Here is a 13,275-nt window from a genome sequence, read left to right as displayed (position 1 = left end):
GCAGGAATGTAAAGTACGGGAATTCAGAATTGGAACAGCTTCTGAGATATAGAGGCACATCTAGAAATACACAGAAAGAGGAAAAGCTGGCTGGGCCCATCAAAAAAGGGATAGTGAGGCTAATGACAGCACTGAAATAGTCTAAAGAAATAGAAAAATACAGATATTTCTTAGAATACCTAGTGCATAGCAAGACCAGAATATGCAAGCTGTACTTTCCATTTACTCTTTGGAACTGGCTTGCGTTTGTGCTTTTTATATTGCTAGTTTAGATGGCTGTTAAGAAAGTCACGTTCATAATAGTGTGCAAATAATAAGAGTTTTTATTGGGCAAGGGTACAGGTAGAGCAGAATAGCCCTGGGCAGTGAAGATGGGGATGAGGTTAGAAAACAGCCCCCAAAGGAGAGGCAAGATGTCCTGTGTATCTACTTTATAATTCTGTAGGTAAAGAGCCATAGTTTGTCACACTTAACTCTTTCCCTAATTTTTTATCCCAGAGAACAACGCATGTTTTCCGTCTCAATTTATATTGATTGTATACTAGTCACTAACATTAAGAGTAATAAAGTAAATAAAATTTTTGTTTCCTTAGATGATAATGTTTTGGCTAATTCAAGACTCTCCAAGAGAAGTTTCAGTGCAGATGGATTTGAGACACTACAAAACCCAGTAAAAGATTCAAAAGCAATGTTTCAAACCTACAAAAAGATGTACATGGAGAAGAGAAGCAGAAGTCTTGGTAGCAGTCCTTTAGAATAATTTTGAGACTTTAATTCTTCTGATGGTTCTCTAATTGCCACAAGAAAATTTCTGTCACTTTCTGTTCAAATTATTTTTCTGGAAATACTCAGATTGCCGTGATAAAATTTCTCAGAGAGTTTGGTTACCATTTTAGGTTATGTATATCATTGAAGTTACTTAATTAAATTGGCTTGAGAACCTTATTTTTGGGTAGCAGACGTAAGAAATAGATGGTATTTGTCAGGGAAACCATAAGGTATTGAATTCTGACATTATTGAACCAGTTTACCATTATTTTAAAAGGAATTATTATACAAATCTTGTTATGAAATGCTAACTATCCATCCTAAGGGAGACCTGTTCATTACTTAAGGACTTGTTTATTTCCTCTGGGACTGTATTTTTGTTTCTAAAACTTATTAGCAAAATTTATTTTTCAGAAATCCTCACTGTGAATGTCAAAGTATATTCTTAAGTATTTTATACTGAATTGTAAACTTTTTGTCGGAGTCTTGTTTTATACTTGTTAAACTGAACATAATTTTTGGATAATGTTTAAACATTACTTTTCATACTTGAAATAAACATTTATTTTTTAAAAAGTATATCCGAAACAGTTTGATTTGTGTTTGATTTCCTGCCCTCACAAGAGAGCACATTTTAGAAAGGTGTTTTTAAAAGGAGAAATGCTAATTAAGCTGTCACAAGTAAATATTTTCAGGTTCATTCATTAGAAGAGCAAAAATTTACTAGGTTCAGGAAATTGCAAGGAAGGCAAAATATAACTCTTCAGATGTTTCTGGGCTTTATTTTATGACTACTAGAAGTAGAAATGTGTTGTTTTCATAAAATCTTGATGCTACATAGTTCACATATATTAAAACTACATTTCTGGGAGTAGAGAGAAATGGAGAGTTGGATGTATAGTTTCAGTTTTGCTAGTGCGAATATTCTTACCACTATTGAACTGTGCACTTAAAAGTGCATGAGATGGTAAACTCATATGTATATTTTATCACAAGTTTTAAAAATACATTCTGAAGACTTCAGAAGACTGGGCTTCTCAAAATATTAAATAGCATGCTTCCACAGGAAAAGCCATTGTGCTCATCCTGAGCAATGTCAGTAGAAGGATCAGTTAGAAAAGCAATGGTTGGTAGAACTGGCACCATAGCACCAGTCAAGGCAATGCAGTGGCTCCAAACTATGAATATTAGTGGTCATTATATTGGTCATTGTGTTCTTTTTTTTTTTAACTGTTTATTTTACATTGGAGTATAGTTGATTAACAGTGTTGTGATAGTTTCAGGTGTACAGCGAACTGATTCAGTTATACATGTATCTATACTTCTTCAAATTCTATTCCCATTTAGGTTTTTAAATAATATCGAGCAGAGTTCCCTGTGCTATACAGTAGGTCCTTGGTTATCCATATTTTTATTGGGGTATAGTTGCTTTACAATGTTGTGTTTGGTTATCCATTTTAAATATAGCAGTGTGTACATGCCAATCCCAAACTCCCTAACTATCCCTTCCCCCCTGGTAACCACAAGTTCATTCCTTAAGTCTGTTAGTCTGTTTCTGTTTTGTAAATAAGTTCATTTGTATCAGTTCTTTTTAGATTCCACATATAAGCGATAACATACGATATTTCTCTTACTTCACTCAGTCTGACTTAATTTCACTCAGCATAACAATCTCTAGGTCCATCCATGTTGCTGCAAATGGCATTATTTCATTGGTTTTAATGACTGAGTAATATTCCATTGTATATATATACCACATTTCCCTTTATCCATTCCTCTGTTGATGGACATTCAGGTTGCTTCCATATCTTGGCTATTGTAAACAATGCTGCAATGAACATTGGCGTGCATGTATCCTTTCTGACCATGTGTTTCTCCAGATATATGCCCCAGAGTGGGATTGCAGGATCATATGGTAGCTCTATATTTAGATTTTTAAGGAACCTCCGTACTGTTCTCCATAATGGCTTCACCAATTCACATTCCCACCAACAGTGCAAGAGGGTTCCCTCTCTCTACACCCTCTCCAGCATTTATTGTTTGTAGATTTTTTGATGATAGCCATTTTGACTGGTGTGAGGTGATGTCTCATTGTAGTTTTGATTTGCATTTCTCTAATAATTAGTGATGTTGAACATCTTTTCATGTGCCTCTTGGCCATCTGTATGTCTTCTTTGGAGAAATGTCTGTTTAGGTCTTCTGTCCATTTTTTGATTGGGTTGTTTGTTTTGATGATATTAAGCCACATGAGCTGCTTGTAAATTTTGGAGACTAATCCCTTGTTGGTCACTTCATTTGCAAATATTTTTGTCCATTTTGTAGGTTGTCTTTTCGTTTTGTTTATGGTTTCCTTTGCTCTGCAGAAGCTTTTAAGTTTAATTAGTTCCCATTTGTTTATTTTTATTTTCATTACTCTAGGAGGTGGATCAAAGAAGATATTGCTGCGATTTATGTCAAAGATTGTTCTGCCTATGTTTTCCTCTAAGAGTTTTATAGTGTCCGGTCTTACATTTAGGTCTTTGATCCAGTTTGAGTTTATTTTTGTGTATGGTGTTCAAGAATGTTCTAATTTCATTTTTTTACATGTAGTTGTCCTGTTTTCCCAGCACCATTTGTTGAAGAGACTGCCTTTCCACCATTGTATAATCTTGCTTCCTTTGTCATAGATTGACCATAGGTGCCTGGGTTTATTTCTGGACTTTCTAACCTCTTTCTATCAATGGACCCATTGATCTGTTTCTGTTTTTGTGCCAGTACCATACTGTTTTGATAACTGTAGCTTTGTAGTATAGTGTGAAGTCAGGGAACCTGATTCCTCCAGCTCCGTTTTTGTATCTCAAGATTGCTTTGGCTATTTGGGGTCTTTTGTGTCTCCATACAAATTTTAAGATTTTTTGTTCTAGTTTGGTGAAAAATGCCATTGGTAATTTGATAGGGATTGCATTGAATCTGTAGATTGACTTGTGTAGTATAGTCATTTTCACATTATTGATTCTTCCAATCCAACATGATATATCTTTCCATCTGTTTGTGTCATCTTCTATTTCTTTCATCAGTGTCTTATACTTTTCAGAGTACAAGTCTTTTGTCTCCTTAGGTAGGGTTATTCCTAGGTATCAATATTTTATTCTGTTTGATGCAGTGGTAAACGGGGTGTTGTTAGTGTATAAAAATACAACAGATTTCTGTGTATTAATTTTGAAACCGGCAACTTTACCAAATTCATTGATGAGCCCTAGTAGTTTTCTGGTAGTATCTTTAGGATTCTCTATGTATAGTATCATGTCATGTGCAAACAGTGACAGTTTTACTACTTCTTTTACAATTTGGATTCCTTTTATTTCTTTTTCTTCTCTGATTGCCGTCACTAGGACTTCCAAAACTATGTTAAATAAAAGTGGCGAGAGTGGGCATCCTTGTCTTGTTCCTGATCTTAGAGGAAATGCTTTCAGCTTTTCACTGTTGAGTATGGTGTTAGCTGTAGGTTTGTTTTATATGGACTTTATTATGTTGAGGTAGGTTCCTCTCCCTCATTTTCTGGAGAGTTTTTATCATAAATGGGTGCTGAATTTTGTCAAAAGCTTTTTCTGCATCTATCAAGATGATCGTATGGATTTTATTCTTCAATTTGTTGGTGTGGTGTATCACACTGATTGATTTGTGGATATTGAAAAATCCTTGCATCCCTGGGATAAATCCCACTTGATCATGGTGTATGATCTTTTTAATGTATTGTTGGATTTGGATTGCTAGTATTTTGTTGAGGATTTTTGCATCTATGTTCATCAGTGATAATTGGCCTGTAATTTTCTTTTTTCGTGTTATCTTTGTCTGGTTGTGGTATCAGGGTGATGGTGACCTCATAGAATGAGTTTGGGAGTGTTCCTTCCTCTGCAATTTTTTGGAACAGTTTTAGAAGGATAGGTGTTAGCTCTTCTCTAAATGTTTGATAGAATTCGCCTGTGAAGCCCTCAGGTCCTTGACTTGTTTATTGGGCGCTTTTTAATCATAGTCTCAATTTCAGTGCTTGTGATTGGTCTGTTCATATTTTCTATTTCTTCCTGGTTCAGTCTTGGGAGATTGTACCTTTCAAAGAATTTGGCCATTTCTTCCAGGTTGTCCATTTTATTGGCACCTTTCAAAGAATTTGGCCATTTCTTCCAGGTTGTCCATTTTATTGGCACCTTTCAAAGAATTTGGCCATTTCTTCCAGGTTGTCCATTTTATTGGCACCTTTCAAAGAATTTGGCCATTTCTTCCAGGTTGTCCATTTTATTGGCATACAGTTGCTTGTATTAGTCTCTTATGATTCTTTGTATTTCTATGGTGTCAGTTGTAATTTTTCCTTTTTCTTGATTTGAGTCCTCTCCCCTTTTTTTTCTTGAGTCTGGCTAAAGGTTTATCAATTTGTTTATCTTTTCAAAGAACCAGCTTTTATTTAGTTAGTTAGTTTTAAAAATTTATTTGGCTGCGTCGGGTCATACTTGTGGCATGCAGGATCTTGGCACGTGCAGGATTTTTGTTGCCGCGTGCAGGCTCATTAGTTGTGGCATGCGAACTCTTAGTTGTGGCATGTGGGATCTAGTTCCCTGACCAGGGATTGAACCCGGGCCCCCTGCTTTGTGAGCGTGGAGTCTTAGCCATTGGACCATCAGGGAAGTCCCAGAACCAACTTTTTAGTTTTATTGAAATTTGCTGTTGTTTTCTTTGTCTGTATTTCATTTATTTCTCCTCTGATCTTTATGATTTCTTTCCTTCTGGTAACTAGATTTTGTTTGTTTTTCTTTCTCTTGTTGCTTTAGATGTAAGGTTAGGTTGTTTGAGATTTTTCTTGTTTCCTGAGGTAAGATTGTACTGCTCTAAACTTTCCTCTTAGAACTGCTTTTGCTGCATCCAATAGGTTTTGGATCATTGTGCTTTCATTTTCATTTATCTTTAGGTATTTTTTGATTTTTTTCAGTGATCCATGGGTTGTTTAGTAGCCTATTGTTTAGCCTCCACGTGTTTGTGTTTCTTATAGTTTTTTTCCTGTAGTTTATTTTCTAATCTCATAGCGTTGTGGTCAGAAAAGATGCTTGATATGATTTCAATTTTCTTAAATTTACCAAGGCTTGCTTTGTGTCCCAGCATGTGGTCAATCCTGGAGAATGTTCCATGTGCATTTGAGAAGAATGTGTCTTCTGCTGCTTTTGGATGGAATGCTCTATAAATATCAATTAAGTCCATCTGATCTAGTGTGTCATTTAAGGCCTGTGTTTCCTTATTGATTTTCTGTCCGGATTGTCTGTCCATTGGTGTAAGTGGGATGTTAAAGTCCCCTAATATTATTGTGTTACTGTTTCCCTTTATGGCTGTTAGTATTTGCCTTATGTATTGAAGTGCTCCTATTGGGTACATACATATTTACAATCGTTGTATCATCTTCTTGGATTGATCCCTTTATCATTATGTAGTGTCCTTGTTTGTCTCTTATAACAGTCTTTATTTTAACGTCTATTTTTGTCTGATATGAGTATTGCTACTCCCGCTTTCTTTTGATTTCCATTTGCATGGAATACCTTCTCATCCCCTCTCTTTCAGTCTGTATGTGTCAGTAAGTCTGAAGTGGGCCTCTTGTAGACAGCATATATATGGGTCTTGTTTTTGTATCCATTCAGCTAGTCTGTGTCTTTTGGTTGGTGCATTTAATCCATTTACATTTAAGGTAATTATTGATATGTATGTTCCTATTGTCATTTTCTTAATTGTTTTGGGTTTGTTTTTGTAGGTCTTTTTTCTTCCCTTCGTCTTTTCTCTTCTGTGGTTTGATGACCATCTTTAGTGTTGTCTTTGGGTTGCGTGTGTGTGTGTGTGTGTGTGTGTGTGTATCTATTGTAGTTCTTAGGTTTGCTGTTCCCATGTGGTATTGATATAGCAGTCTCTATATGTTCAGGTTGTTTTAAGTTGCTGGTCTCTTTCTTTCTCACCTAGAGGAGTTCCTTTAGCATTTGTTGCAAAGCTGGTCTTGTGGTGCTGAATTCTCTTTAGCTTTTACTTGTCTGTAAAGCTTTTGATTTCTCCATCATATCTGAATGAGAGCCTTGCTGGGTAGAGTATTCTTGGTTGTAGGTTCTTCCCTTTCATCACTTAAAATATATCGTGCCACTCCCTTCTTTCTGGCCTGCAGAGTCTGTGCTGAGAAATCAGCTGATAACCTTATGGGAGTTCCTTTGTATGTTATTTGTCGTTTTTCCCTTGTTGCTTTTAATACTTTTTCATTTTCTTTAATTTTTGTAAATTTGATTAGTATGTGTCTCAGCGTGTTCCTCCTTGGGTTTATCCTGCCTGGGACTCTCTGCTCTTCCTCGACTTGGGTGACTGTTTCCTTTCCCATGTTAGGGAAATTTTCAGCTATTATCTCTTCAGATATTTTCTCATGTTCTTTCTCTCTTCTCCTTCTGGGACCCCTATAATGTGAATGTTGGTGCTTTTTTTTTTTTAATATTTATTCATTTATTTTGGTTGCGCCGGGTCTTAGTTGCAGCGCATGGGATCTTTAGTTGTAGCATGTAGACTTCCTAGTTGTGGCATGTAGACTTCATATTTATGGCATGCAGACTTCTTAGTTGTGGCACGCAAAATCTTAGTTGCGTGGCGTGCATGCGGGATCTAGTTCCCTGACCATGGATCAAACCCAGGGCCCCTGCATTATGAGCACAGAGTCTTACCCACTGGACCACCAGGGAAGTCCCTGTTGGTGCGTTTAATGTTGTCCCATAGTGCTCTTAGACTGTTTTCATTTCTTTTCATTCTTTTTTCTTTATTCTTTTCCATGGCAGTGATTTTCCCCCATTCTGTCTTCCAGGTCGCTTATCCATTCTGCTGTCTCAGTTATTCTGCTTTTGATTCCTTCTACTGTATTTTTCATTTCAGTTATTGTATTGTTCCTCTCTGTTTGTTTGTTCTTTAGTTCTTCTAGGTCTTTGTTAAACATTTCTTGCATCTTCTCAATCTTTGCCTCCATTCTTTTCCATGGTCCTGGATCATCTTCACTATCATTATTCTGAATTCTTTTTCCAGAAGATTGCCTATCTCCAGTTCACTTAGTTGTTTTTCTGGGATTTTATCTTGTTCCTTCATTTGGGATGTAAACCTCTACCATTTCATTTTGTCAAACTTTCTGTGATTGTGGTTTTCGTTCTGCAGGCTGTAGGACTGTAGTTCTTGCTTCTTCTGTCTGCCCTCTGGTGAATGAGGCTATCTAAGAGACTTGTGCAAGATTCCTGATGGGAGGGACTGGTGGTGGATAGAGCTGGGTCTTGTCCCTCTGGACCGGGCAGTGCTCAGTAAAACTTTAATCTGCTTGTCTGCTGATGGGTGGAGCTGTGTTCCCTCCCATTTGGTAGTTCGGTCTGAGCAACCCAGCATTGGAGCCTACAGGCTGTTTGGTGGGACTAATGGTGGCCTCTGGGAGGGCTCACACAGTTAGTACTTCCCAGAACTGGTGCTGCCAGTGTCTTTGTCCCCTCAGTGAGCCACAGCCGCCCCCCACCTCTGCAGGAGACCTTCCAATACTAGCAGGTAGGTCTGGCACTGCTTTTTCTCCCCTGGATCCTGATGTGTGCAAGACTTTGTGTGTGCCCTTTAAGAGTGGAGTTTCTGTTTCCCCTAGTCCTGTGGAAGTCCTGCAGTCAAATCCCAGCGGCCTTCAAAGCCGGATTATCTGGGTACCCCTCCTCCTGTTGCAGGACCCTGAGGCTGGGAAGCCTGACTTGGGGCTCAAAACTTTCACTCTAGTGGGAGATCTTCTGTGGTATAATTGTTTTCCAGTTTGTGGGTCACCCACTTGGTGTGTATGGGATTTGATTTTATCGTGATTGCACCCCTCCTACCCTCTCGTTGTGGCTTCTCCGTTGTCTTTGGATGTAGCGTATCTTTTTTTGGTAGGTTCCAGCGTTTTTTTGTTGATGGTTGTTCAGCAGTTAGTTGTGATTCTTGTAAGAAAGTGTGAGGACACATCCTTCTACTCCGCCATCTTAGAAGAATGGTCATTGTGTTCTTTAGTGCTGGAATCTTTCAATTAAAAAAAAAAGTCTCCCTTAAGAATGTCTTTGATAAAGTGGTGAAAGTTGTTTATGTTGTTAAATCTCAACCCCTGAATATACATCTTTTAAATATCCTAAGTGATGAACTAGCAAGTACACATAAAGAAATGTATGCATTCCCAAATGATTTGAACCAAGAGAGATACAGAAGCAATGGTGGTGTGATGGTCATTGAGAAGAAGTAGTCCCATGGAACATCATATTTACTTGAAGGAATCATGGACACGTGTGTCTCGAACTTTGTCATCCTGATATTTCAAGGGGAATAAAAATACTTGTTGCCAATGATAATTTGAGCTTTTGAAGAGAAATTAGGATTTTGGAAATTTTGTATTCAAGACGCTGAGCTTGATAGCATCCCATTACCTGGATCTCTAGTCAACTCAATGAGAATATTAATGAACTCAATTATTTTTGATGTTGTGTGGTAAGAAGTGTCAATATTTGGAAGATCTGTATACCTTAGTGAACCAATATTTCTGATGACCAGTGCGAAGAGATAAGAGATCCTTTCAAAATGCCACGTAGACCAATGGATTTTAATAAAACTGAAAATTTCTTTGTGGTGACAGCTTCTACATTGCAACTAAACCTTCAGGAAACAATTGCTTGTCAACTTTTGGCACAGTATTAAAGAAGAATAGTGCATGATTATCTGAAAAGGCTATGAACACACTCTTTGTTCACATAAAAAGCTATGCCTGTATGTGAGATCGGATTTTTTTGACATACTTCAAGACAACATAGCTTAACAACAGAAGGCACAAGTAAGAATTCAGCTCAGTGCTTTGTGATGACCTAGAGGGGTAGGATAGGGATGGTAGGCTCAAGAGGGAGGGGATATGGGGATATATGTATACATATAGCTGATTCACATTGTTGTACAGCATAAACTGACACAGCATTGTAAAGCAATTGTACTCCAATAAAGATGTAAAAAAGAAAAGAATTCAGCGGTCCACCGTAAACTTAGATATTAGAAATTTGCAAAAATGTAAAACAATGGTAAACTTTTGTCAAATGTTTTGATAATTATTTTTCATTAAAAAAAATTTTTTTTTTGACCACACCACATGGCATGTGGGATCTTAATTCCCTGACCAGGGATGGAATGGGTTTAATAATTTAATAATAATAATAAACCCAGGGAATAATGGGTTTAATTTTAAATGAAAAATGCTTTAAAAATGTGTTTCAACTTCTCATGGAATAAATTTTGATAAGTATCTTTTGAGTTTCCTCAGTTTTTAAGATTGTAAAAAAAAATCTCAGTGGTTAAAGTGGTGATTCAAGCACTTTAACCACTGAGGCACAAGCACAATTAGGTGGATATGTTCCATCTTGCCTCATTACCAAAAAGTCAACATTAAATTTCAAATACTTAAATCGGATAAGACATTTAGAGTTGCACATGTGTATTTAACAATGTTGAATTGGCTGCTATCATTATTCTTTAATTTTTTAATAGTTAATGTTTTCACTTTAGGCATGGTGTTTACATGTTGAGGCTTGCACCTTACAGGTACCAATGAAGATTTTATAACATCTAATTTCAGTGGTTAATTTCAGCAGAGAATGAAAGAAGACTGCTTTGACTTAAAATTAGTAAAAAGAAATTCGATCTTTTAAGTGTTTGAGGCTCAGGGCAATTGTGTGTAGAATATTCCTTTATGCATAATATGAAGAAAGACAAACCCTCAATGAAAGAAAGGATCAAAGAAGAGGTCCTTCAGGAAGAAGGGAATAAAAAATAGAAAGTGAGATGCAAGAGTGAAAGATCAAACAAATCAGTAGACATCCATGTAAAGAACTGACCACAGAAAGAAAGTGATAATAAGACTAATTTTAGAGGAGAAATATAGAGTGAAAATATCCATCTGAACGGTGACATTGTTCTGGAGGGAGAGCTAATAGGACTTGATGGTGGATTGGATAAGGGAGAAGAAGAGAGAAGAATCTTGTTTCTGGATTGTGCCACGGTGTGGGTGCCACTGAGTGGGTGGAGAGGTCTGCCTTGCCTGTGTGGGAACAGGTGTCTTGGGACTGAGGATTGATTGCGTTAAGCATGTGGCCAGTTTCAGTGGAGCTTTTGCAATGGCCATCTCCTTTTCTTGCAGGCCATGATGGAAGGCAACAATCTTAAATGAGTTAACCCTAACCTCTTAGTGGTTGAGTCACCCAGTATAGATTCTAGAAAGGAATGTAGTCATGAACTTGTACCCAGGGCACCATCTTCCCAGCAGCATTATTTTCATAGATGGTATTTCAGGGTAAATTTTAATGGAAGGAATGTCTGTGGTTTAATATGAGATTTTTATAATTTATCCTAACTTTTGCTTTGCCTAATTAGAATCTATTTGTCTATGAGATAATAGAATTTTTTTAAAAAAATAGCCAGAAACCTGGACTATTGACCTGAATGGAAAGAGAAGGGAAGGAAAGGAAATTTAGCCTTTCCTTTTCTAAGTCCTTTTAGTTGCTTTCCTCCTGTCTTTTATTCTCTGATCTCTCTGTTGATCAACTCCAAGTTGATGATTTGCTTGAGATTCTAGGCTGTTGAAATTGTGGGGACCCAGTGATCAGGGAACTGCTGCCATCACAGCTGCATTTTAGGTATGTTACATTCCATTGGTCACTGGGAATTTGCATGCTCTGATTGCTTTGAACTACATATCCAAAATGTGGCTCCTACCTTCTAATGCTATAATTTCTTGGGGTCCAAACTCTATTTTTAAGACATCAAAATATCAAATGTAAATCCTATACTTAATCATGGTTGCATGGCCTGAGCAAAATATCAAGTTAGGTTTGGTGAGAATTATCTTAACTCTGTTCCTTTTAGATGCTTCAAAGGATCTTGTAGGAAACAAAATGTGTGGATAGTTAATTTTTCTCTTCAGATTCAAGTATACCCTTTATTAATTAACGCTTACTCATTTCCTCTCATTAATGATAAGTTAATATTCACAGTAAACCAGGAAGTTACATTGTCCTTGTTTTATACATATGAGAACATTGAGCTACAGAAAATTAACTTAAGGTCAAACAGCTTTTAAGCTTACCTAAGAATTAATATAATCATCAAACAACTTATAATTTGACCCCAAATACTAAAATCAACAATTACAGTACAGTTACCAAGGAGCATTTCCATTACATGATGCATATCAACACCTACCCGTGCTCCATGAATAGAAGTACTGGAATAATTGGCCAGAATATGTGTTCTAAGTAATCCCAGCATAGGACTCACACAGACTGTCCTTCAGCTTCCACCTGTATTTGGCTTTGCACTTAAAATTTCTAGTGGCCTTGTGCTTTTTCTGTCGTAACTTCCTCCTGTGTCACTGTGACCTTAACTTTGCTTACTGCCTCCCTTTTCTTCATTTCTGACTGAGTACCACCTACCAACTTCGTATATTTGGAATATACTATCATCATGTGCTTCTTTTTTTGCAGAATGAAGCTCATTGTTAGATCCCTGTATCCGTTATTGTCATAGTTTAGGGCTTGAAACAAGCATTTACTATGTCACAGTTCCTGTGGGTCAGAAGTCTGATGTGGCTTAACTGGGTGCTCCTCCTCAAGGTCTGTCATAAGGCTGCAGTCAAGGTGTTGGCTGGGATCGTGTTCTCATCTGAAGGCTTGACTTGGAAGGATCCACTTCCAAGTTCACTCATGTGATTCTTGGCAGGATTCAGGCTTCTCAAACTGTTAGACTGAGGGCCTCAGTTCCTTACAGGCATTGGCCTGGAGCCTCTTTCAATTCTTTGCTATGCAGATCTCTTCATAAGGCAGCTGACTTTCCTCAAAGCAGTAGAACATGAGTGTGAGAGAGGCAGGATGAAAGTCACAATCTTTTTGTAACAATCTCAGAAATGACATCCTATCATTTGTGCTATATTCTGTTTGTTAGCAGTGAGTCACAAAGGTCCAGCCTGCACTCAAGGTGAGGGGGTAATCCGAGGGTATAAATATGAAGGGGTAGGGATCACTAGGGACCGTCCTAGAAGCTGCCTAACAGTGTTTTCCTAAATTAAACCCTAAATTGTTCCTTCTTCATATGGGAATGGAAGGCCTGAATGGACATGTGAACTTTCTGTTTGATTCGTGTAGCTCTATGCTTATTCTAGGGAAGCCTGGAAGTCAGGCTCCTTGGTCAAGATAAGGATAGACAGTGACACACCTGGTTAACCAGTTGCCTAGACGGGTTTTAGCTACCTGATGTGGAGTATAAAAGACCCCTGGGTAGACTTGTGCCTCGGCATCCCTGAGATTGCAGTATCTCACTCCTGTCTTGGTGGTTCATAGTCCAAAGACTAAGAAAGGGCCCTGGGAGCTGTGTCCAGAAGCCTCAGAATTCTTTATGGCTGTCTGTGCTTTTTTTCTTATGCTGTACTACATACTTTTATTTTAAAATTAC

The 13,275-nt window shown here is 37.5% G+C and overlaps 1 protein-coding gene across 7 annotated transcripts in view; it reads left to right on the top strand.

Moving 5' to 3' along the window:
* RESF1 (retroelement silencing factor 1) overlaps positions 1–13,275 on the top strand; it is a 74,386-nt gene that overhangs the window by 30,119 nt on the left and 30,992 nt on the right. For 5 of the 7 annotated variants that reach the window (XM_061204930.1, XM_061204932.1, XM_061204933.1 and 2 more), the window contains one exon: positions 594–1,274. The exons of 1 other annotated variant lie outside the window; for it this stretch is intronic. In XM_061204930.1, coding sequence (XP_061060913.1) covers positions 594–760 — 167 coding nt within the window. In that variant the 3' untranslated portion in view covers positions 761–1,274. Of the gene's footprint in view, positions 1–593; positions 1,275–13,275 lie in introns of those variants that run through there. One more of the 7 variants, XR_009702504.1, reaches the window with a different exon arrangement.

Source organism: Eubalaena glacialis, chromosome 11 (genome assembly GCF_028564815.1).
Source record: "Eubalaena glacialis isolate mEubGla1 chromosome 11, mEubGla1.1.hap2.+ XY, whole genome shotgun sequence".
NCBI lineage: Eukaryota > Metazoa > Chordata > Mammalia > Artiodactyla > Balaenidae > Eubalaena > Eubalaena glacialis.
The sequence above is the reverse complement of the archived record's forward strand: the minus strand, read 5'-3'. Positions and strand labels throughout refer to the sequence as shown.